The sequence below is a fragment of the Aotus nancymaae genome, unplaced genomic scaffold (genome assembly GCF_030222135.1).
Source record: "Aotus nancymaae isolate 86718 unplaced genomic scaffold, 86718_ANA_hifiasm-v0.15.2.pri h1tg000059l, whole genome shotgun sequence".
Lineage (NCBI taxonomy): Eukaryota > Metazoa > Chordata > Mammalia > Primates > Aotidae > Aotus > Aotus nancymaae.
Window position 1 is genome coordinate 13575245 of NW_026988473.1, and position 25824 is coordinate 13601068.

Here is a 25824-nt window from a genome sequence, read left to right on the forward strand (position 1 = left end):
TACTTATTCATTTTGTTCTTAGTGTACTACCAAACTATTATCACAAAATGCATCGCTCTTGAGAAACAGTCATGATAGAAAAGCTGAAAATGCATCTATAAAAAAACATCATTGGCAGTACTGCCTTATATCATATAAACAACCCACTCACAAGAAAGCTGTTTAACTTATCTATTTACCTTATGCTTAAAGCAATAGAAGGTGTCTTTAAACGTTGATTTAAATTTAAAATAGTTGGAATTAATGTCATGGTCACTATCAATAAATTGATAATATAAATGAGAAGCATTAAGCTTTTGATGACACGTACTTAAACAACATAAGATAATGCCATAAGAATAGAATTGCCAAGTTTTAATACAATCAACAATTTTAAATTTAAAACAAATCTTATTATTATTTTAAATAAGTTTCCCAATGTGGAATAACATAAGATAGTCAATTATCACATAATTAAACTTGGGGAAGTCTGCACTATGTGCAAAGCCTTCTCAAATTCTGGTAATCTTCCCAGAATTTGAGAAGCATGAAGGAAAACATCTCTTCCAGAACATATGTGTTTATTGTTCAAGATTTACTAAATATCTAATTTTTTTAAAATTTTTTATTATATATTTTAAGTTCTGGGGTACATGTGCAGATCATGCAGGTTTGTTACATAGGGGTACACCTGCCATGTTTGTTTACTGGATCCATCCCTAAACTTTTAAAACATTGTAATCTTTTTAAATTTTCTTGAGAAAAATATAATTATTGAGTAATAATATATTAAGTTATGAACTGTGATTTTTAATATTTATAAATATAAGATGAGGTTAAAGTATTTATAATTATTTTATATGAAAAATTACATAATACCTTCAACTTTCCTTGAATATTGAAAATTCATAAAATATATTCCTGGCATAATATGATGATTTATTATGTAAATCCTGTAATCAGTAATACAAATCAGAATTTTCAAAATAAATTAGTTTTTACATCATACGTTCATAGTGTGATGTTAACTATCAATAGCCCTAACACTTAACATTTGTGTCTTTATTGTTAATTCCATATAGCGCTTTACAATTTGTCTAACCCCATAAAAATAACTTTGAAATACATCTTAATTAATTTTTTAGAGAGTATGCTCTTTAACTCAGGGTGTGCTAATTACCAATCCTTCTTCATTGCCTGAGAAATAATCAAATAAGAACAGATTGTACAGACAATCTAGTTCATTCTTTATTCTGGAGGTGACAAAGTAGAAAAAAAAGGGAAACTTTGACTTTTCCATTGATAAGTATAAAAAGATCAATCTACCCATCCATGACTAGAACTCTGATCCTCAGACTCCTAGCCATGTATCCCTTTACCTGACCCCAAATCTGCCCCATGATCTGGATGTAGATATTAACATATTCCCTTCATTCATAACTATATTTCCATTAATAAGCCAACTAAAGACTCTACATGTATGAGAAATAGCCCAACAATAGTTAATTGCCACAAAGATATACTAGAAAGCAGTATCAAGATGAAACACATGAGAATGGGATTTAGGAAAATCTTCTCACCCAGTAATAACTGTAGTAAGACTCTGACTTGCAAACTTCCCTTTTCTTCAGGGTCTTCTCTGTCTCTCTCTATCTCCATCTCTATTTCTCCTCTCCCTTCAAGACACATTGGCTTTTAATTGTGTCCTTCTATTACCTATGAAAGAGAAGGACTAAAACCTTGAGGCAGTGCTGCAGTGTCAAGACATTTTATGAGAAAACACAAAACATTAATAGGAAAGAATTGTAACTTCTTTTTTTTTTTTTTTTTGAGACAGAGTGTTGCTCTATCACCCAGGCTGGAGTGCAGTAATGGTGTGATGTCGGCTCACTGCAATCTCCATCTCCTGGATTCAAGTGATTCTCTTGCCTCAGCCTCCTGAGTAGCTGGAATTATAGGTGCCCGCCACTACATCTGGCTAATTTTTTTTGTATTTTTAGTAGAGAAGTGTTTTCACCATAATGGCTAGGCTGGTCTCAAACTTCTGACCTCAGATATTCTTCCCCCTCAGCCTACCAAAGTGCTGGGATTACAAGCGTGAGTCACCGGGCCCAGCCAAATCATTAAATTACTCTAATTATAGTGTCCAACACCTCTCAGATCCTATCATTTCTGTAATCGCTTTCTCTATCATAATAAACACTATCTCTATTCACAACACCCACGAAAGTTTTAGACCATCAAGAAAGATGTTGGGTTACGTGTAAAACCAGGATACTCAATGGTCCTCTCTTCCTATACTCATGAATTTGAGTATTAAAGACAATCTCAAAAGACAGTCTATCGGAAACCCAGATACTCTAATTAGCACATTTCCCAATACGTCATTTCACTTCTCTAAAGCATCTAAAATTTTATTTTAAACTAATGTTACATTTTACACAATAAGCTTTGTGTACCAAATGAAACTATTAAATAGCTATTAAAAGTTTCAATATTTGATTCCAGGAAATATGGCAGATGAAATCTTTTTATCTAGTTTCCACAGTCTTAATTAAAGCTGGTCCCTTCCCTTGTTTTTTTCACTAGAGAGTCTATTTCATCTCTATTTATTTCCATTTACATAAATACTTGTCTATTCTACCTTGACTTTTCCTCCAAAACTTAACAGAAGCAAGGCAATACACATTCCTAATATTCTCAAAGTTCTTCTATTTCCCCATCCCAGGTACCAGTTTTTCATGGGGAGGTTGTTCAGGAGTCAGGCCTTCTGATACAATGTTTTGCAGAAAGAGAGCACTTTCTGCTCTTTGCACATTCACACATATTTTTCAAGACCTGTTGAGTCTTCAGGGTGCATTTTCCTCCTCCAAAGTTGTTATATAGATTAAAATTCATATCAATTGGTCTTTAGAATCTCAAAGCAAACCTGCTGATGGCAAAGGTCGGAAGTTTCCAGGCTGTGAGTGATACAGGCATTCTTATATCTGCAGTTACAACCTAGGAGACATGAACCCTAGAGACTACCTATTGCCCCAGTCTCCTGAGGTCACAAAAAAAGACAATTTAAATTAATCACCATCTTCTGATGTAATTCTAATATACTACAAAACCTGCAGAAAAAAACTTATAAGAGCATTAGGAACACTCCATATAAAACAATTTATATTTAAAAGTCCCCAGACCTCTGATAACTCCTATATATTTCTATACTTATGAGAATTTATGTAATTTTAAGATAATTGTTATCAGATACTGATTGACTTCATATGTTTAAATATGGTCAGAGTGTGTGGTATTGAAGAAGAGCCTACTAAAAGTTAAGACGGGTTCAGGGTGATCTCTGGATCCCCTACAGAAATTGGCCCCAACATGCAGCCATCCTTTACTGGCTGGAACATTGTTATCTCCTGAACTGCTGCAGCTGAGATCCTGGACCACTAAGGAAAGGCCTACAGAGGGCGACTTTTTTTCTGTCAGCTTGGTGGATCTCTGCTGTAGGGGCTGGTTGAGAAGAGTGATAAGACCCTGTCTTTTTCTCTCTCTAAATTGGAATCGGCAGGAGAAAACATTTGTGAACTAGCTCTTCCATAAAAAGTGACTTTTGGTGTTCTTGTGAATATTCATTTCTATTTGATACTTTTGATCTCAGAAATAATCTGTTTTCTTTTGTCTTTGTCTTTTTGTGTCATTTGTCATAAGGAGAGGAACCATAAGGTAGCACACACAGATACAGGTCAGTCTGAAAAGACTGAGGAATGGAGGCACATGATTTTAAGTAGCATTTTCTTTGTCCAAACATGCCAAGCTCTCATGGTTTTTTGAATCTCAACCTCGTTCCTTGGATTTGTGCTTGGAAAGTCCCATCCCAGTGTTGTCTGCCCAGCGTTACAGATTATAAGGTCAAAGATGGAAGGTGTCTCACATTCAGTGAGAGAGGAGAGACATGAGAGTGAATTTTTGGATCATGGAGGCTGCGCTTGCATTCGCTCTAGGACGACCCTTTGTATCCCTAGTAAAAGTTTATTCTAATCCCAGACAGTTACCTCCTGGTCTCTCCATAAAAAATCTTGTTGGATTAAGTCACCGTTGGACTATACACACCAGTGAAGATCCTAATTATTAATGGAAAAAAGGCAGATATTTTGAATTAGAGACTTCTATATTTAAAAAAAAATGTAGAGAACTCTCATTTTAAACAATTGGCCTATTGGTTTTTAGGGGAAGATCAGATAGAATGATGAGCTAGAAAAGTATATGACTAGTGTAAAAAAAAATTATCTTAACAAAATAAAAAAACAAACAGCAGACCTAGAGCAAAAGTTGAAATCTGCTTCCACTGTAAGTCCTCCTGCTCCACCTGCTTACATCCTTTTTGATTCCCAGCTCTGTCCCTAACCAAGCAGAAAATCTACTGGATCTCTGGACCTATGATTTGAACACCTGGAAGCAGCATTTTTCTCCAATGATCTTGCGGTTTCCTCTCTGGTGAGCCGTCAGTGCCTTCAGAGCATGGTGATTCTGCAGTACAGTGGAGGCCAAGAGGCCAAACAGTCAACTTCTGATTAGAGTGTTTTAATTTTTTAACTTTTATTTTAAGTTCAGGGGTCCATGGGCAACTTTGTTTTAAAGGCAAATCGGTGTCACAGGAATTTGGTGTACAGATTATTTTATCACCCAGTTAATAAACATAATACCTGATATGTAGTTTTTCATTCCTCGATTGGAGTGTTTTTAGTCTTTGAACCAAACACCCATGCCGAAACTGCACCTAACAAAATCATCGTTATATTCTTAATGTCATTAAATACCCAATCCATGTTTAAATTACTCCAGTTGTCTTAACGACATATTTTTCCAGTTAGTTTGGATCAAGAGTCAAACAGATATGGTTGTTGTAGCCAGTTTACTTCATTATGTAACCATTCTTTGTGTGAGAGCCTGTCTGTGTCTGTGTGTGTGTACGTGTGTACCCGCATATGTGCATGTTAGGTAATTTTTTGTGGGGGAAAATAATAATAATGCAGCACTCTGTATTTTGCTTAGTCCTTCATTTTGTGTCATTTTATTTATATCTGTATCAATTGTTTTAAACTAATGTTGAGATCAATGATATTTATTAGCTTGGGTTCATTCTTTTAGTTTCTTTTAACAAAATAAAAATTTTTCATAAAAGGTTCTGACTACTGTCCATTGCAGTCCATTGAGAAGCACAAAACTGGTTGATGATAACTGTTTGTCCAACTTTCAGTGATGATCATTCTGATCTCTGGATTCAGGTTGTGTCAACTTAATTAGTTCATCTTAAAATTACCCACAAACATTTTGCCTAATGATTTCTTGTCTGTTGAAATCATTACCTTTATTCATTTTTTTAAATGTGGAGTTCCATAATTGTGATTGTCTAATTTCATTCTTATGCCCTTATGTTTTTATTTCTTCTGAACGTCACCTCATTAATTGGTAGGTGATGCTGAAATGCAATTCACATAGGAGAAAAGAGAATACATATATATATATATGAATATATATACATAATCTAGTTTTCTGTTTTCAGAGTAATGAATTAGTACCCTAATCATTGATATTAAACAATGGTTTATTCATTTTTTTTCTTTTTTAGTATCTAGATTTAAACATATATGAGGACTTTAAATCAATTGTAGTCTATATTCATTTTTATGTTTAAAAATTTTTTTTTCTGACTACAAACCAGCGTCAGCCATTTCAAATTGTTTCCTATAGTCTCTTTGAGGCAATCTGATTAGCTGCTGACAGTATTCCAGCTTTCTGGAGCATCAAACTACTCAAGGCTCATCTTCCCTATTTTCTACCCTAGACTTCAAATTAGCCATTTCTCCAAGAAGCCCTAGTTTTGTTTATAGGGAAAATGTTTCTTTTTAGAGAAAATTTGGGGAATGTTGCTTGAATTTTTATAGTATTTGTTACCAAATATTTGTGTTTATTTGATCATTCATATAAAAGTTAGAAAAAAATTTTTGAAATATGGTTTCTCAGTGTTCCCAGATTTAATGTTTATTTTCATTCATTTTGTATAAACTGGACTAGACAAAACTTGTAGATATTTCTGGACCTGATAACACTGGGAATGCTACATTTTGAGTAAGAGTATTCAAGTTCAATCTACACATATTGAAATTACACCATCGATTGTTCTTTCCAAAGGACACAAATAGTTTCTATTACCACTCCTACAAATAGCCTCAGAAGTACTCGAGAATCCTAGATTTGGAGCCAACAGAGTTAAGTTCCTGTCTTAAATTAGCCACTTCGGCCATTCTAGGCTAGTTTCTTAAAGTTTTGCCGGATCATCTATGGAATAGATATAATTGTGCTTGTCCTGTTTACTTCTCAACATAAGCTAACTGTTGTAAGAGCAAGGCTTCTTAGTCAAATAACTCACAGAGCCCAAGGAATGGAGGTGTCAGAAAAGAATTTTTCCCCTGATACCACACATTATATCCACACGTATCTCCTAAAAAGGACACAATGCTTCAGAGACACACAACACAAATAACTTCAAAGGCAAGGCATTTATTGCCAGACACATTAACAAATGAAAAAAAAATTCTTTTTTCTGGCGAGTTATCACCATTCTTCCAGTAACTTTATTCCACATGTTGAATAATCTATTAAGCTTTGTAGTATGTTTGAGGATTTGTTTTTAGAAACTTGAAGAAATCAGTGCTTTGTGGATCAAAATTATGTAAAATTTATCCTAGAATAAAACTCCTTGGCTTCTTCAAAGGATTTGAATTTATCAATTCACATGTCACAATTTCATAAAACCTCATACAAATATATGCTTTAGACTTTAGATATATTTTAGTCTCTGTTTGGGTTGTTCATTTGGATTGAAAACAACTTTTGAGATTGGTTCAGTGAAATGAAACTTTTGTGTGTATTAATTTCCGGAAAGCATCCTTCACGTCTTTGTTTCTTAGGCTGTAGATCAGAGGGTTTAGCATGGGGTTGACAACTGTGTAAAATACAGAGGCCACTTTGACTGTTTGCCGAGAGTTTTTGGAGTTGGGTACACAGTAAAGGGAAAGGATGGTCCCATGGAAGATGGTGATAGCAGTCAGGTGGGAGGCACAGGTGGAAAATGCTTTGTGGCGCCCACTGGCAGAACGTATTTTTAGTACCGTCACAAAAATAAAAACATAGGAAGTGAGGATGATCAGTAGTGTACTCACCTCATTGAAGGTGGCAAAGCCAAAAAGCAGCAGGTGAGGGATGAGTGTATCAGAGCTAGAGACAGCGATGAGAGCGGTATACTCACAAAAGAAATGGTTGATCACATTAGGTCCAGAAAAGTTTAGCCGGAGAGCATAACAGAGGAGTACCAAGGGGCCAAACATGCCCCAGAGATATGACCCAGCCACCAGCAGGGCACAGAGCCTCTGTGACATGGCCACTGCATAAAGCAGAGGATTGCAGATGGCCACAAAGCGGTCATAGGCCATCACTGCCAGCAAGAAAGACTCTGTTACCACAGCAGTGCAGGACAGGAAGTATTGCATCATGCAGCTAAAGTAGAAGATGCTTTTATCTGCCATTACCAAGTTCTCAAGCAGCTTGGGAGTGACAATGGAAGAGTAACAAAAATCAACAAAAGAGAGATGACTCAGGAAAAAGTACATAGGAGTGTGAAATTTGGGGTTAATCTTGATGATTACTATCATCCCAAGGTTTCCTACTATGGTGATCACATACATGAGCAGAAATACAAGGAAGAGAGGAATCTGAAGCTCTGGGTAATCTGTGAAACCTAAGAGGGCAAAGGTAGACTCCACACTCAGATTTCTTAAAACCATCACCATAATTCCTTTCAATGGGAGGAATTGTTCCTGCCAAAGCAAAATATGAGGTGAGAAATACTTATGTCATGACTTTCTATGATTGAAAGAAAAAATGAGAAGTAGCAGTTATTGGATTTAGTTTTATCCAAGAAGAACATGCCTCATGCAGGTAGCTCCTACGTCTATATCAAACCAAGCTGAGTCTTTGAAGTGTCTTTGCATTTTTGTTACACTTTCTATTTTCATATATATATGTATATATGTATACACACACACGTGTGCATATATGTGTGTATACAGTAGTATATCCATCCATACATTAGCTAGTAGCATGTCATATGACATGCACATAACTTACAGAAAATTATTATACATATATAATATATATATAAACTAATAAAGATTCTGTGAAAAATGTAAAATACTTCAAACAACAACATACATTGATACTGTATTTGTTTATATAGACAAATTGATTAAAATATTTAGAATATGTCTCTAAGGATAAATGAAAATGTTGAAGAAATCTAGAAAAAGGGCACACTAATTCCACTTTTCACCAACTTTTATTCTATAAAGACTGCTTCTCTCCTTGAATATCTCAGTTGCTGAGGAGTTGAGAAGGACATGGCCTACTTTTGACTTCTTAGTGGAGTGGGCATTTTATTGGGGTTTATGACTTAAGGGTTAACATCTACCATAGCTCAGGTATTGCATAAGTATCTTGCAAGAGTCTCAAGATTTATCAGGTGAAGGTTCTCTCAACCCTGACTGGTTTTCAATTGTATAAAAGTTGCATACTAATTTAATATGAATATAAAGGAAATATGGATAAATATCCATTTCTAAGTAGCAAGTTTATACTATTCGTCATGAGATAATTGTCAATGGATATAAGAATGAATATTCTCATTAGTGTTGACCTCATTTTTTAATGATATTGGGATCAGAATTGAATAACACAGTGATTTAAGATTTAAAAAATCAAAGGCCCAGTTACCATATCAGAAAGACACTATTTTCAGTTTCACAGAAAACCCAGATAAACTTACCTACTACATACAAAGAAACAGGCTGCCACCCTCCTGTCTCTGCAGGCTGAATATACCTGAGGCACCAAGACTCTTACATTTAACTTTATTACCCAGGGACTCAAACTCTGGAGATCACTAACAACTTACTCTTCCCGAGCATCAAAACAGGCAATTAAGGCAAATGCCAAGTCTCTTATGTCACATTTAGTGACTGGAAGTTTTTTGAAATTACGCACACACACACAAAAAAAAGCAGCATGAAATTAACTATCAGGCTTTGCTTACACATAATTAAAATTACAATAACACTTTAAGTACTGCCTCATCTATTCCAAAATTTAGTGTGCCTCTTGGATTTTGGCCAAGTTACTCCAACTTACTTACAAAATGACCCAAATGTTTATCCATTTGGAGTGGATCCCACAAGAGGAAACTTGTAACAAACTCATTAAGCAAGCAAGCTGCTGTGCTATTTATCCCGTATGGCACAGCATTATTATCATCCTTGAAGTATATTTATCAAGTAGGGTTGTTCAGGACTTTGGATAGGCCTTTATAGTGAATTACATGTCAGTCCTTTAGGATTTTAAAGAAAAGCAGTAAGTCATTCTGTGCATAGTGGAATCTTGTGTAATGGAACCATTAAGAGTTGCTTTCTGTACTAGTGGAATTAGATTGTATGACCGTAACTCATCTTACTCGCTTATTTTATGTCTATTTAGGCTGTTTCCATCTTTTGGTTATTATAAGCAATATGAAATTGAACATTGTTGAACGTCTCTTCTGATGTGAACGTGCTTGAGTTTCTTCAGAGCAGTTATTTGGCACAATTTTTCATGTCATAGGTCATACAGAAAACATTATTGTATAATATATAAGGATAAACCAAAAATAGTTTGTTCTTTTTCAAATTTTAGCACCATTTTATTTACCTTATTTTTCTAATTAATTTTTAGTTATCTTCATATTATGGATATTAATATTTTGTCAATTAAATATATTCCAAAATTTTTCTCTCATGCTCAGATTTCTCTTTTCCATGCACTAATGGCATACATTTTAATTTTAATGTAGTTCCATTTGTTTTGCATTCTACATCTTTAAATGTTAGCCTACTCTGATATCATAAAGATATTTTCCTTTATAGCCTTAAGAGAAGCCAACTTTTATAAGAATTCTTTATGGAATCATTAATATGGAAGGCAAGAATACATTGCTTAGAGAGACATTTCCACTAATGTTTTGCAAAGTTTTTACATATCTTTGATCCCTTTGCTTGTGAATTTTGCAAAATTATTACTGAACTCTAAAAAAAAAATTGAGGCAATATACTTTAGAAACACTGATAGCCTTGTATTATTTTAATATTTCCAATAAACAAAAATTATTAATAGATCAATGTCCAAAAACAATTTTGCCAATGTATACAAAATTATCCACAAGTATTCTGAAACTTAATCCAAGCTGCACTAAACTTTTTTCCATCATGATGAACGAGAATCTGTCTAATCCAGAGATATTGTTAACAATTATATGCAGAATGCTAATGTTTGGATTTCTGAGATTAGGTTACCCAAATAAACCAAAATTTTCTGAAATGTTAATTACAATATTGAAGAAACTTTTCAAGGTTTCTGAAATCTAAATTAAGTTTGAAGGAAAAGTTTTCCAAATTGAACTTAACAGTTTTTAAAAATTAATCCCAAACCTAATAATGAGACATATTGTTAATAATGGAAGTACTGTTTTTGTGGTGCTGACAAATATAAAACAGTCAAAAAATTATAGAGTATCCAACTTTAACTGAATACTTAAAATTAGAAAAAGAAATGTTTCCACAGTACAATAATTAGCAGCACAAGCATTCATATAAAGAAGCATGGTCATCTTTGATTATATTACACCTGTTCTTTGGCTTTTAAAATATGAAGTGGGAGCCATATTCTTTGAGGAGACAGCACCAGAAGTCTTACCTAGGTAAACAAGACATAATGCTAAATATTATCAATTTAGTCTGAAATTTTTATTTCTTTCCATCTGTAACTCATCCAGTATGTATTCATTGTAAAAAGTACATTGAAATTTTAATGTACTTTTCTAAGCATTGGAGACACAAGAAAAAATAAAAACAGAACTTTTAACCATCTTGGAGCTTATTTTTACTGAGAGAAACAAATAAAAAATTATTCAAAAATTTAAAATATCACCTGCAGCTATGAAAGAACATTAATTAGGTTAACAGGACAGGGGTAACTGTCACATTATATTAGGTTGTCAAGGAAGGATTCTGTGAGAAGGTGATATTTGAATAGAAACATAAATACTTTCATAGAAATATTCTTATTAGAATTTCTTTTAATGCTAAAATATTTTGAAGTATATTAACGTCTGCAGAGATTCATTCACATTTTTGTACCTCATGCTACAAGTCTGTGAGTTCAGCATGGGGATTAACAAGGCATAACATATAGAGTTGATTTTCACGTTTGCCTGTGAGCTTTGGAAGTTAGTGCACTAGAGAGGAAGGATGGTGGTAATGTGGGAAAAGCATGAAGAACACTGATGTGCACTGGTAGAGAGTGACTTTTAGAGAAGTTGAAAGCTAAGAAGTGGTGACTATAGGATTCCTTAATTCATTGAAATTGACTAAAGCAAAACAAGCAAACAAGAAAACCACTAGCCAGATGAACTCATCAATCTGAAATGGCAACAGAATATTTATTTTAAAATACATTAACTGTGTATGCCCACAATAGGCAATACAATGAGAGAATGAGTGTCAGGGAACAGATTATATGCCCTGGTCTAACATCCTGCTGGAGGGATGGAGCAAAGCTTGAGGGACATGGTGACTGTATAATGCACAGGCCTTTCTCAACTCCTGTTCTACTAGTTTCCACTTGTCTTGTTCTGGAAAAACTTTGTCTGCAAAGATTTAAACAATGCAAAGAATTTATTTAAAAGGGAGAGTATGTATGTTAAGATGCATACAAGAATAATGAAAACTTTTTCTAATTTAAATGCTTTTTTAAGTGTTGTTATGTTTTTAGAATTATTAAGTTTGTATCACTAAAATCATGTTATTGCCAGTAGAAAATAGGATAAATAAAAATTTGTTTTAAATGGCCTCTAGGGACTCTACACACAATTAGACATGAGTCTACACCAACAGAATTTTATCATATATATGTATGCTGGTGTTACTGGTCCTTGGAGCCTCTCTGAATATCAAAGATCTAAGGAAACATATATATATGTGTGTGTGTGTGTGTGTGTGTGTGTGTGTGTGTAATATCAAATATATATATCATATGTATATTTTATTGATATATAAATATATATTTATTTGATTCTTTAAACATATATATATTACATTTCCTTATATATAAGGAAACATATATATAAATATGTATTTCCATGTATATGGGATATATATAAGAAAAATGTGTCCATATATATATATATATAAATGTTTCCTTAGAGCCTTGATATTCAGAGAGGATCCAAGGACCAGTAATACCAGCATCACTTGAAAGTTTGCTAGAAATCCAGAATCCTCTGCACGAGAATGGACATTTACAAACAACCCTCTCAGGTGATTTGCATGTATGTGAAGGTTTGAAAATCACTAATTTGATTACCCTTGATATAATGGAAAGTCTAGTGATCTAGAAAGCTATCATAATGAATTAAAAATACATAAATAAACATTTAATTTTTACTCAGTTTTTTGTATTGTTCTTTATTGCCTTCTTCTTTCTTCTATTCATAAACTCAAGATCAAAGACCATTTATCCTTTCTCGATATACAAGACAATATAACAGTAAGTATGTAATAAACACATTTATTATGAAGGATAATGATTGATAATGCGTAATTTGTCATACATGTGTTGAAAGAGAGAGTAATGTTTTGCATCTTTTAATAGCACAAAACCATAGACACACACCAAGAAAACCACACAATCCAAGGTGAAATTAAAATTGAAAGTTTTCATTTTATTTCCCACAGTGAACAAGCTTTGGATCTCATTATCTGGAAACTGTGTGATACAATATATGAGTAATTGCTCAGAATTACGGTAAAGTTATCTGTGATCCATGGTGCACAGCTAAGAAAAATTAAGAATAATAAGGTTTATTTTACATTTTATGGTTGTCTATTTGGTGGTATACTTTATTGTATAAGATGAAGTTGAAAGCTTTGTTTGATGTGAACATGGTAACTCTGGGTTAACAATTACTATTTAATCACTAAGGTGATATGAAGCAATAATACCAGGCTCACACAGTCCATATCCTGGGGAAACGGGGAAACTTGTGTAACACAAACCATGATTAGCAAGAGATAAACAGAGATGATATTTTGTCTAAAAAGTAAATAGAATTTATAGAATCAAGTTTAACACATAAATTTGTGAGAATTGTGAGATTAACATTTTTAAAAATTTTCATCTTCTTGGTAATCTTTCAGGAACTTCACATAAAATCAAGATTTTTACTTGATATTCAGAGTCATGATGTTTCACATCACTGCCTATGAAAGCACAGGAGGATGTCAGGGAGAAAAGAACAAAGAATTTGGTAGGATCTTAGAGACCATGTCCCAGCTTGTCATTACTTATTCTTAAAAATGCATACTCCTATTCAGTTTTTAAGATTTCCTCTGTAACCCTGACATTCTCATTACTAAACTAAAATTGAAGAATGTTTTTTAAAAAACTATTTACCCTGGCAAAACATAAAACAAGAGATTTAGATTTTATGATCTGATATTTACTTGTTATATAAATTCCTTAAGGCTGCCACAAAAAATTACCAAAAATTGGGAGTTTAAAACAAGTAAAATTACTTTCTTATAGTTTTCAAGACAGAAGTCTGAATTAAGGTGCTACCAGGACTATAATGCCTCTGAAGGCAGTGGAGGAGAATCCTCCCTTGCTCCCTGGCTTGTAGCAGCAAAGCACAATCTCCCTCCATCTTCACATGACCTTCCTCTCTGTGTGTCTTCCTGTTGTCCTTCATTGTCTCTTAAAAGAACATCTTCATTAGATGTTCTTGGATTTAGGTCCCACTTTAATCCACTTAAGCTTATTATATTGACAAAGATCCTATTTCCAAACAAGATTACTTCTGAGGTTCTGGGTGAACTTAAATAGCTTGGAAGACAACATTCAACCCACAGCACTTGTTATATTTTTGCTAAAAACAGAAGTGAATAAAAATCAAATGATCAAACAACTGGCTTCTTAAAATAGATTTAAAAATCTGACTGGTGAACCGACTAAATAATTTGAATTTTTCTTTACTAAAAGAAAAAGCCTCAATATATACATGGAATTTATTTTTGGAACAAAGTCTTTAACAAAATTGTGTTGAGTGATTCATTAACTTTCTAACACTCTCTTTCACATCTTTGTTCCTGAGGCTATAGATTAAAGGGTTCAACATGGGGATGATGACTGTATACAGCACAGAACCTACTTTGACTATGAGCCATGAGTTTTTGGAGTTGGGTACACAATAAAGGAACAGGACAGTTCCGTGGAAAATGGTGATGGCAGTCAGGTGGGAAGCACAGGTAGAGAAAGCTTTTTGGCGCCCAACAGCAGAAGGCATCTTTATAACAGCAATAAAGATGAAAATATAGGTAGTGAGGATGACTCCCAAGCTACTCACCTCATTGAATATTGCAATGACAAAACAAAGCACTCGACTGATGAAGGGGTCAGAGCAGGAGACAGAGACGATGACAGAGTGCTCACAGACAAAATTTTTGATGATGTTAGACCCACAAAAGGATAATGACAAGAGGAAATAGGTGAGTGTCAGGGAAGAGATTATACCCCATGTGTAGGGCCCCGCCACTAGTGATGCACAGAGCTTCTGGGACATGACAACCGTGTAGAGCAGAGGGTTACACACCGCCACATACCGATCATACGCCATCACTGCCAGCATGAATGTTTCTGCCACTGCACATACACAAGCCAAGAAGAATTGCATGATGCATCCTGTGAAGGAGATGGTTCTGTCTTCCACAACCAAGTTCTCCAGCAGTTTGGGTGTAACTGTGGTGGAATAACAGAAATCGACAAAGGACAAATGGCTGAGGAAAAAGTACATGGGGGTGTGGAGTTTGGGGTTGATCCTGATGACCATGATCATGCCCAGGTTCCCCAGCACAGTGATGGTGTAGATGGTCAGGAAGACCAGGAACAGGGGCACCTGGAGGTCTGCATATTCTGAGAAGCCCAAGAGAATAAAGATGGCTCCAGAACTCTGATTTCCTTCAGCTAACATGATCGTTGTTGGAGAAAATCTGAAATTATAATAATATAAGTAATAATTATCACCTACACATATAACATTTACCCATGTCTCAGACTTGGTGCTGAAACATTAAAACATATTGATTTAGATTTCCAAATAACACAATGAATTTTAAAATGAGTAGCCCCATTTTTTATTACAAGGAAACTGAAGCATATATAAATTAAGAACTTGTATAAAGTTAGACAGCTTTTTAGTGATGAGCTGGATTTTGAAGTTGACGCTGAATGGCAGAAGTTGAACTAGGGTGTAGTAATTCCTCCTTAGCCACAATAATTTTTTTTTTTTTTTTTGAGACAGAGACTCACTCTGTCGCCCAGGCTGGAGTGCAATGGAGCGATCTTAGCTCACTGCAATCTCCACCTCTCGGGTTCAAGCTATTCTCCTGGATTCTCCTCCCTCAGCTTCCCAAGTAGCTGGGGCTACAGGCACGTGCCACCACGCCCAGCTTTTTAGTAGAAATGGAGTTTCACTGTGTTAGCCAGGATGGTTTCTATCTCCTGACCTTGTAATTCACCTGCCTCGGCTTCCCAAAGTGCTGGGATTACAGGCATGAGCCACTGCACCCGGCCAAACATTTCAAGACTCCCGGTGAATGCCTAGTACCGACTGCCATATATATTATGTCTTTTCCCTATACATACATACCCATGAAAAAGTTTAATTCAAAAATTAGACATAGTACCATATTAACAACAGTAACATAATAAAAGAAAATAATTGCCACAATATGCTAGCATCATAACTTTTGCATTTTGGAGTCATTATTTTTATTTTTTTTAATTGTACTTTAAGTTCTGGAGTACATGTGCCATTATTAAATAAAATAAGGGTCATTTGAAGGCAAGTATTGTGATACTGCCACAGTTTATATACTTTTCTTCTTCTTTGTTAGAGATGATGAAAGAGACAGCTCCTAAGTCAGAGGCGGGTAGCATCTACAGAACAGGAAATCTGGACAAAGGGGTGATTCATGTCCAGGCAGGATGGAACAGAATAGTGTAAGAATTCATCATGCTACTCAGAAGAGCACAAAATTTAAAACTTATGAAATTTTTATTTCTAGGATTTTCCATTTAATATTGTCATACTGCAGTTGACCACAACTGAAACTTGGAAAGAAAAAACACAAATAAGTGAGTACTACTGTAGTTTTCTTTAAGAGAGATAGAAAACTCTTGTATGGTATTCTTAAAAATGTTTTTTCACAGTTCCAGCATTCTGAAGATCTGTGCTTTTCAATAGCACTAATTTTTTTTTTAATTTTGAGATGAAGTCTCGTTGTGTCACCCGGGCTGGAGTGCAGTGGTGTGGTCTTGGCTCACTGCAACCTCCACCTCCTGGGATGAAGGGATTCTCCTCTCTCAGTGTCCTGAGTAACTGGGACTACAGGAGCCCACCACCACACCTGGCTAATTTTTGTATTTTGAATAAAGACAGGGTTTCACCACATTGGCCAAGCTGGTCTCAAACTCCTGACCTCAAATGATTCACCCACCTCTCAATAGCGCTAATTTAACAATTCATATACATTTAGCACTAAAAATGACAAAGGATCTGAAAAGATGAAGCACTGGAGGAGACGGTATTGTCATAGCTACATGGCAGATGTTCAGTCTGAGGATCATAAGAATGACAGCTTTTATGAGTCACCACAGGAATTTTTCTGATTTTAAAATATACTTGGATGTTGAAGGAAACATAAATTTGCACATCTTCAACCTTTCTCTTGATTTCATCTTTATGCTACAATAATTGCATTAGTGCTCTAAAATAATGTAGCAACCTACTAAAATGATAAAGGTACATTTTTAACACATTATCTTACTCTTTTATTTTCTTTCCTTCATAAGCGTTTTATCACTTAGTGTCACAGATGCTCGTAACATTCATCTAGATCCCTTGTTTATTATCTTTTAACTTTTATTATTTTCTAAACTGGCAGGTTTACCCACCAGCCATTATTATGAGGAAATCAAATGTGATATATTCTGTTCACTATTATTTTATGCTTGTTATTCTTTCTGCAAGATTTTGAGAGGTTTCCATATTTTATAATATCTTTTTATAATTTTCAGTGTGACTGTACTTAGGCACATGGAGAGCAAAAATGAGGATTTATGCCCCAGAGAAGGAACTAGAGATCAGAACCCAACAAATCGAGCCTTTGGGAAAATAGACTCGGTTTATTTGGCACTTAGACTAATGGGGAGTTTCCCACTTTAAAGATTTCAGGACTTGTGAAAGATAACACAAGATATGTCACTGACCTGAAGTCAATTCACCTGAAGATTATCTCCAAGGAAGTTTCCATTCAGAATTCAAGTATCACTTAAAGTATTAAGAAGTTAATAAATACAGCAGGAGTCCACAATAAATTTAAATGAGTGTTCCAATAATATATTTCTTATCTAATACACAGAAAATTTCAGGGAAAGGAGGAGAAAAGGGAGAGAGAGAGAGGGAGGTTTGGAAGCTGATTCTGCTTCCTAGAAACAAAATCTAGGGTTTATGTAGGCCTTCATGACCTTGGGGATTTAGACCCTAGAGAATTTTTACTGAACTACTTATTTTTAGAACACAAACTCAGAAATTAGATTAAATATCTCCCTGAGTGGCATTTTGCAATAATGTAACTTCTTCTAAACCACTGAAGACAACATCTCATCAAGCCTATTTCATTAATTTATTTTAGAACTTTTCATGAAAAAAACCATAATATTCACATTGAAAACATAGTATCAATATTATAACACAAAGGAAATGATAAATCAGTGAGAATGCAACAATTAATAGATAACCACTGTTAACATTTTATCTTTCTATCTTTTTGTATATATCTTGTATGTTTTTTGATATATGAACAATAGAATGTGTATTCTGGCTTTTTCATTTATCATAAAATAACCACTATTGTCCTTGGAACAATTGATTTACTTCATGAAAACAAATTTGTGTTTTCTTCTAAATATGAGCATGTCACTTTTCCAGGCTTATAACATAAACTCAAGTCTTGAAATACCTTTTTTGTCCACACCTTCTTAAAAATAATATATATATTTTGGAAGCACATTTAACTCTATAAAACGTTTGGGTGGAAGCCAATCAGTTGATTCTACTACACCTAAATATCCAACAACTATATCCACTTAGGCTCTGTCTGGACTTGTGAAAACCTTGCTAACCCTTGCCAGCATCTCCACCAGGGACCACTAACACAAAAGAAGCTATTTATCCATAAGATATTGAAACTTTGTTGTAGATGGTGTGGTTTTGTTGCAGAATTCCAGGTATCTGCATCAGAAACCTAGAGGTTTTCTTCTGGGATTCCTAGAGGTTGAAGGTTTATGTTTAAATTTTTAACCCATCTTGAGTTAATTTTTGTATCTGGGAAAAGATAAGCATCTGCATTTGGCTAGCCAGGTATTCTGGCACCGTTTATTGAACAGAGTGTCCTTTGTTCAATGCTCATTTTTGTAGACTTTATCAAAGACCAAAAGGCTGTAGGTGTGCAGCTTTATTTTTGGGTTCCCTATTCTGTTCCATTGGTCTACATCCTTTTTTTTTTTTTTTTTTTTTAAGTACCATGCTGTTTTGGTTACTGTAGCTGTAAGGGTTATTGCCGAGTTTAAAATGAGGAAACTGAGACCAGCACAAGAGGATCCAATGCGAATTTATTCAGCTCCCGGGCGAGGTTCTGCAGTCCAACAGGAGGGGCCGGAGAAGTCACATCCTGGGGATGCAAGGCTGGTTCAACATATGCAAGTCTATAAACGTAGTTCACCTCATAAACAGAACCAAAGACAAAAACCACATGACTCTCTCAATAGATGCAGAGAAGGACTCTGACAAAATTCAACAGCCCTTTATGCTAAAAACTGTCAATAAACTAGGTATCAATGGAATATATCTCAAAATAATAAAAGCTATTTACTACAAACCAACAGCCAATATCATACTGAATGGGCAAAAACTGGAAGCATTCCCTTTGAAATCTGGCACAAGACAAGGATGCCCTCTCTCACCACTCCTATTCAATATAGTACTGGAAGTTCTAGCCAGAGCAATCAGGCAAGAAAAAGAAATAAAGGGTATTCAATTAGGAAAGCGGGAAGTCAAATTGTCTCTATTTGCAGATGACATGATTGTATATTTAGAAGACTCCATTGTCTCAGCCCAAAATCTCCTGAAACTGATAAGCAACTTCAGCAAAGTCTCAGGATACAAAATGAATGTGTGAAAATCACAAGCATTCCTATACACCAATAACAGACTTAAAGAGAGCCAAATCAAGAACGAACTGCCATTCACAATTGCTACAAAGAGAATAAAATAGGTAGCAATACAACTAACAAAGGATGTAAAGGACCTCTTCAAGGAGAACTACAAACCACTGCTCAATGAAATAAGAAAGGACACAAACAGATGGAGAAATATTCCATGCTCACGGTTAGGAAGAATCAATATCATGAAAATGGCCATACTGCCCAAAGTAATTTACAGATTCAATGCTATCCCCATCAAGCTACCTATGACCTTATTCATAGAACTGGAAAAAACCACCTTAAACTTCGTATGGAACCAAAAGACAGCCAGCATATCCAAGTCAATTCTAAGCAAAAGAACAAAGCTGGAGGCATCACACTACCTGGCTTCAAACTATACTACAAGGCTACAGTAATCAAAACAGCATAGTACTGGTACCAAAACAGAGATATAGACCAATGGAACAGAACAGAAGCCTTGGAGGCAACGCCACACATCTACAACCATCTGACCTTTGACAAACCTCACAAAAACTAGCAATGGGGAAAGGATTCCCTGTTTAATAAAAGGTGTTGGGAAAACTGGCTAGCCATGTGCAGAAAGCAGAAACTGGACTCCTTCCTGACACGTTACACTAAAATTAACTCCAAATGAATTAAAGACTTAAACATAAGACCTAACACCATAACAACCTGAGAAGAAAACCTGGCAAAACCATTCAGGACATAGGCATAGGCAAGGACTTCATGACCAAAACACCAAAAGCATTGGGAACAAAAGCCAAAATAGACAAATGGGATCTAATTAAACTCCAGAGCTTCTGTACAGCAAAAGAAACAATCATTAGAGTGAACTGGCATCCAACAGAATGGGAAAAAATTTTTGCAATCTACCCATCTGACAAAGGATTTATATCCAGAATCTACAAAGAACTAAAACAAATTTACAAGAAAATAAACAAACAAACCTATTCAAAAGTGGGCAAAGGATATGAACAGACACTTTTTAAAAGAAGACATATATGAGGCCAACAAACATATGAAAAAAATGCTCATCATCACTGGTCATTAGAGAAATGCAAATCAAAACCACATAGAGATACCATCTCACACCAGTTAGAATGGTGATTATTAAAAAATCTAGAGACAAAATGCTGGAGTGGATGTGGAGAAATAGGAACACTTTTACACTGTTGGTGGGAATGTAAATTAGTTCCACCATTGTGGAAGACAGTGTGGCGATTCCTCAAGGACCTAGAAATAGAAATTCCATTTGACCCAGCAATCCCGTTACTGGGTATATATCCAAAGGACTATAAATCATTCTATTATAAGGACACATGCATACGAATGTTCATTGCAGAACTGTTTACAATAGCAAAGACTTGGAACCAACCCAAATGCCCATCAATGATAGACTGGACAGGGAAAATGTGGCACATATACATCATGGAATACTATGCAGCCATAAAATACAATGAGTTCGTGTCCTTTGTAGGGACATGGATGAACCTGGAAACCATTATTCTCAGCAAACTGACACAGGAACAGAGAATCAAGCACTGCATGTTCTCACTCATAGGTGGGTGTTGAACAATGAGAACACATGGACACAGGGAGGGAAGCATCACATACTGAGTTCTGTTGTGGGGGACTAAGGGAAGGGATAGTGGGGGGTAGGGTGTTGGGGAGGGATAACATGGGGAGAAATGTCAGATATAGGTGATGGGGATGGAGGCAGCAAACCACATTGCCATGTATGTACCTATGCAACAATCCTGCATGTTCTTTACATGTACCCCAGAACCTAAAATGCAATAAAATATATATATATTTAAAAAAAAGAAAAAAAGAAAAGCAAGGAAAGATCTAAAATCGACACCCAACATCACAATTAAAAGAACTAGAGGAGCAAGATCAAACACATTCAAAAGCTAGCAGAAGACAAGAAATAACTAAGATTAGAGCAGAACTGAAAGAGATAAAGACACAAATAACTCTTCAAAAAATCAATAAATCCAGGAGCTGGTTTTTCAAAAAGACCAACAAAATAGACCACTAGCCAGACTAATAAAAAAAGAAAAGAGAGGATTGAATAGATGCAATAAAAAATAATAAAGGGGATATTACCACCAATTCCACAGAAATACTAATTACCATAAGATATTACTACAAACAAATCTATGCACATAAACCAGTAAATCTAGAAAAAAATGAATAAATTTCTGGACATTTACACTCTCCCAAGACTAAACCAGGAAGAAGTTGAACCCCTGAATAGACTAATAACAAGACCTGAAGTTGAAGCAGCAATTAATAGCCTACCAACCAAAAAAATCCAGGTCCAGATGGGTTCACAGCCAAATTCCACCAGACATACAAAGAGAGCTGGTACCATTCCTTCTGAAACTATTCCAAACAACACAAAAAGAGGGAATCCTCCCTAAATCATTTTATGAGACCAACATCAACCTGATACCAAAACGTGGCATAGACACAACTTAAGAAAACTTCAGGCCAATATCCATGATGAACATAGATGCAAAAATCTTCAAAAAAAATACTAGCAAACCAAATGCAACAGTACATCAAAAAGCTTATCCATTAATCAAGTAGGCTTTATCCCCAGGAGGCAGGACTGGTTTAACATACACAAATCTATAATCATAATCCATCACATAAACAGAACCAAACACAAAAATCACATGACTATCTCAATAGATGTAGAGGCCTTCGACAAAATTCAACAGCCCTTTATGCTAAAAACTGTCAATAAACTAGGTATCGATGGAACGTTTCTCAAAATAATAACAGCTATTTATGACAAACCAACAGTCAATATCATACTGAATGGGCAAAACCTGGAAGCATTCCCTTTGGAAACTGGCACCAGACAAAGGTACCCTCTCTCACCACTCCTATTCAACATAGTATTGGAAGTTCTGGCCAGAGCAATCAGGCAAGAAAAAGAAATAAAACGCATTCAAATAGGAAGAGAGGAAGTCAAATTGTCCCTGTTTGCACATGACATAACTGTGTATTTAGAAGACCCCATAGTCTCAGCCTAAAATCTCCTTAAGCTGATGAGCAACTTCAGTAAAGTCTCAGGATACAAAATAAAATGTGCAAAATTCACAGGCATTCCTATCCACCGATAATAGACAAACAGAGAGTCAAATCATGAGTGAACTCCCATTCACAATTGCTACAAAGAGAATAAAATACCTTGGAGTACAACTAAATAGGGATGTGAAGGACCTCTTCAAGGAGAGCTACAAACCACTGCTCAAGGAAATAAGAGAGAACACAAACAGATGGAAAAACATTGCATGTTGATGGTTAGGAAAAATCAATATCGTAAAAATGGCTATAATGCCCAAAGTAATTTATAGATTCAATGCTATCCTCATCAAGCTACCATTGATCTTCTTGACAGAACTGGAAAAAAACACCTTAAACTTCATATGGAACCAATAAAGAGCTCACATAGCCAAGACAATACTAAGCAAAAAGAACAAAGCTGGAGGCATCACACTACCTGACTTCAAACTATACTGCAAGGCTACAGTAATCAAAACAGCATGGTACTGGGACCAAAAGAGAGATACAGACCAATGGAACAGAACAGAAACCTCAGAAGTAATGTCACACATCTACAATCATCTGATCTTTGACAAACCCACTAAAACAAGCAATGAAGAAAGGATTCCCTGTTTAATAAATGGTGTTGGGAAAACTGGCAATCCATATGCAGAAAGCTGAAACTGGACCCCTTCCTTACACATTATACAAAAATTAACTCCAGATGGATTAAAGATTTAAACATAAGAACTAATACCATAAAAACCCTAGAAGAAAACCTAGGCAAAACCATCCAGGACATAGGCATAGGCAATGACTTCAAGACTAAAACACCAAAGCAATGGCAACAAAAGACAAATGGGATCTAATTAAACTTAAGAGCTTCTGCACAGCAAAAGAAACTATGAACCAGCAACCAACCAAATGGGAAAAAAAATTTGCAACCTACCCATCTGACAAAGGGCTAATATCCAGAATCTACAAAAAACTTAAACAAATTTACAAGAAAAAAACAAACAACCCCACCAAAAATGGGCAAAGGATATAAAGAGGCATTTTTCAAAAGAAGACATTTATGTGGCCAACAAACATGTGATAAAAAGCTCATCATGGTGATGAGAGAAAAGCTCATCATGGTCATTAGAGAAATGCAAATCAAAACCACACTGAGATACCATCTCACACCAGTTAGAATGGCGATCATTAAACAATCCAGAGACAACAGATGCTGGAGAGGATGTGGAAAAATAGGAACACTTTTACACAGTTGGTGGGAGTGTAAGTGAGTTTAACCATTGTGGAAGACAGTGTGGCGATTCCTCAAGGATCTAGAAATAGAAATACCATTCGACCCAGCAATCCCATTACTGCGTATATACCCAACAGATTATAAATCATTCTATTATAAAGACACATGCACTCGTATGTTCACTGTGGCACTGTTTACAATAGCAAAGACTTGGAACCAACCCAAATGCTCATCAAAGATAGACTGGATAAAGAAAATATGGCACATATACCCATTAAATACTATGCAGCCATAAAAAGGAGTTCTTATCCTTTGCAGGGACATGGATGAAGCTGTAAACCATCAATCTCAGCAAACTGACACAAGAACAGAAAACCAAACACCCATGTTCTCACTCATAACTGGGCATTGATCAATGAGAACACATGGACACAGGAAGGGGAGCATCACACACTGGGGCCTGTTTGGGATAGCGGGGTCTAGGGGCAGGATAACAGGGGGTGGGGGGATTGAGGAGGGATAACATTAGGAGAAATACCTAGCATAGATGACGGTGGGATAAATGCAGCAAACCACCATGGCATATGTATACCTGTGTAACAATCCTGCATGATCTGCATAAGTATCCCAGAACTTAAAGTATAATTTAAAAAAAAATTCTACAAGAATTTTTTTTGACCTCAAGGAGATCCTGCCATTTGTGACAATGTGGAAAAACCTAGAGGATACTATGCTAAGTGAAATAAGCTAGATATAGAAAGTCAAATGCTGTATAATCCCACATATATGCAGAATCTAAAACAGTCACACTCATAGAAACAGAGAGAATGATGGCAGGATGATGGTTGTCGGGGCCTGGGGGGATGAGGGATATGGGATATGTGTTTATCAAAGAGAACAATCTTTCATCTATAAGATGAACAGGTTCTGAGGATCTCATGTATAGCATGATTAGTAATGTATGTGTTAATTTTCTATAATAACTATTACACAATGTACACAGTTACCAAATCAACATGTTGTCCACCTTGGATATATACAATCTTTGTCAATTAAATATGTTTAAATTTAAAATTTAAAATCAATTAAATGGCCACAATTAGTTTCATGCTCTCACTGCTCTAGATCTCAAGCAATTAATAGCAGGTTTCCAGAAAAAAGTGTAATGTTGATTTTTTTTTTAAATAGAAGCTTCCTGTGACAGGTATGAACAGAGAAACTATATCACAGGTCCACACACAAGTTACACTACCTTGCTACTCACACAGCATTCAGCATTCTTAAAAATCCAGGTTCAGATAGAGAAAGAGGACTCATAGTATTAGGTTCCAAGTGTAAGGAATGAAATTCCCCATTCAGGAATTGTTTTTTTTTTTTTTTCAAACATGTCTCTCCAGAATACTGCTTCTGTGCCAAAGTCTTTCCATCAAAGGAGATAATTAATTCCTAGGAGAGAAAGCAGCAGCTATAAAATAAGATCCCTGAATCTTTATGGAAACCTCTTTAAATATTCATGCAGTGCAAGACAGAAATGTTTTTCTTGTTCACTTATCCACAGCAAGATTAATCATAGGCAAAGTGATCTATTTATAGCTGTTTCCTCCACACTTTCAGCCTCTCGCACTGTGGAACCAGAGCAATATATAATCAATTCTTCATGGTGTTTCCAGTGAATCAATTTTAATTCAAGTCCCAGGTTTTCTGTGAAAATTTCTGAGACTTTGGCCAGATAAAAAGATTTATACTTATAAGAATGCTTTGTTTATTGAATTATAACTGATATACCGAAAAACTACAAATTTAATGTATACAGTTTCTTAACAACTGTTGATTTAACATTGAATTATCTGAATAGGATATTTACAAAGATTGTCCAGTCTTTCACACTAAAACTTACTAATTCCAAGAGAAGATCAGTTTGAAGAGGATTGTTTCTGAACACTCCCAAACATCATTAAGATCATCTAACTACTAAGGCTACTAAGGTAAGTTTTCCACTATTCCTGATGTTTATTAAAGACTGTTACTTTAAGTAGTTGGTAATCATTATTTTTCAACAT

The 25824-nt window shown here is 35.2% G+C and overlaps 2 protein-coding genes across 2 annotated transcripts in view; both read right to left on the bottom strand.

Annotated features, from left to right (window-relative positions):
• Window positions 1-6878: 6878 nt before the first annotated feature.
• Window positions 6879-7823, bottom strand: LOC135270193 (olfactory receptor 5D14-like). The gene has a single exon (XM_064365529.1). The coding sequence runs from the start codon at window positions 7821-7823 to the stop codon at window positions 6879-6881; it is 945 nt and encodes a 314-aa protein (XP_064221599.1).
• A 4991-nt stretch (window positions 7824-12814) lies between these two features.
• Window positions 12815-25824, bottom strand: part of LOC105713383 (olfactory receptor 5D13-like) — a 76407-nt gene continuing 63397 nt past the window's right edge. Inside the window, exon 3 of the mRNA XM_012447087.3 lies at window positions 12815-15158. Coding sequence (XP_012302510.1) covers window positions 14198-15139 — 942 coding nt within the window. The 5' untranslated portion in view covers window positions 15140-15158 and the 3' untranslated portion in view covers window positions 12815-14197. The remainder of the gene's footprint in view (window positions 15159-25824) is intronic.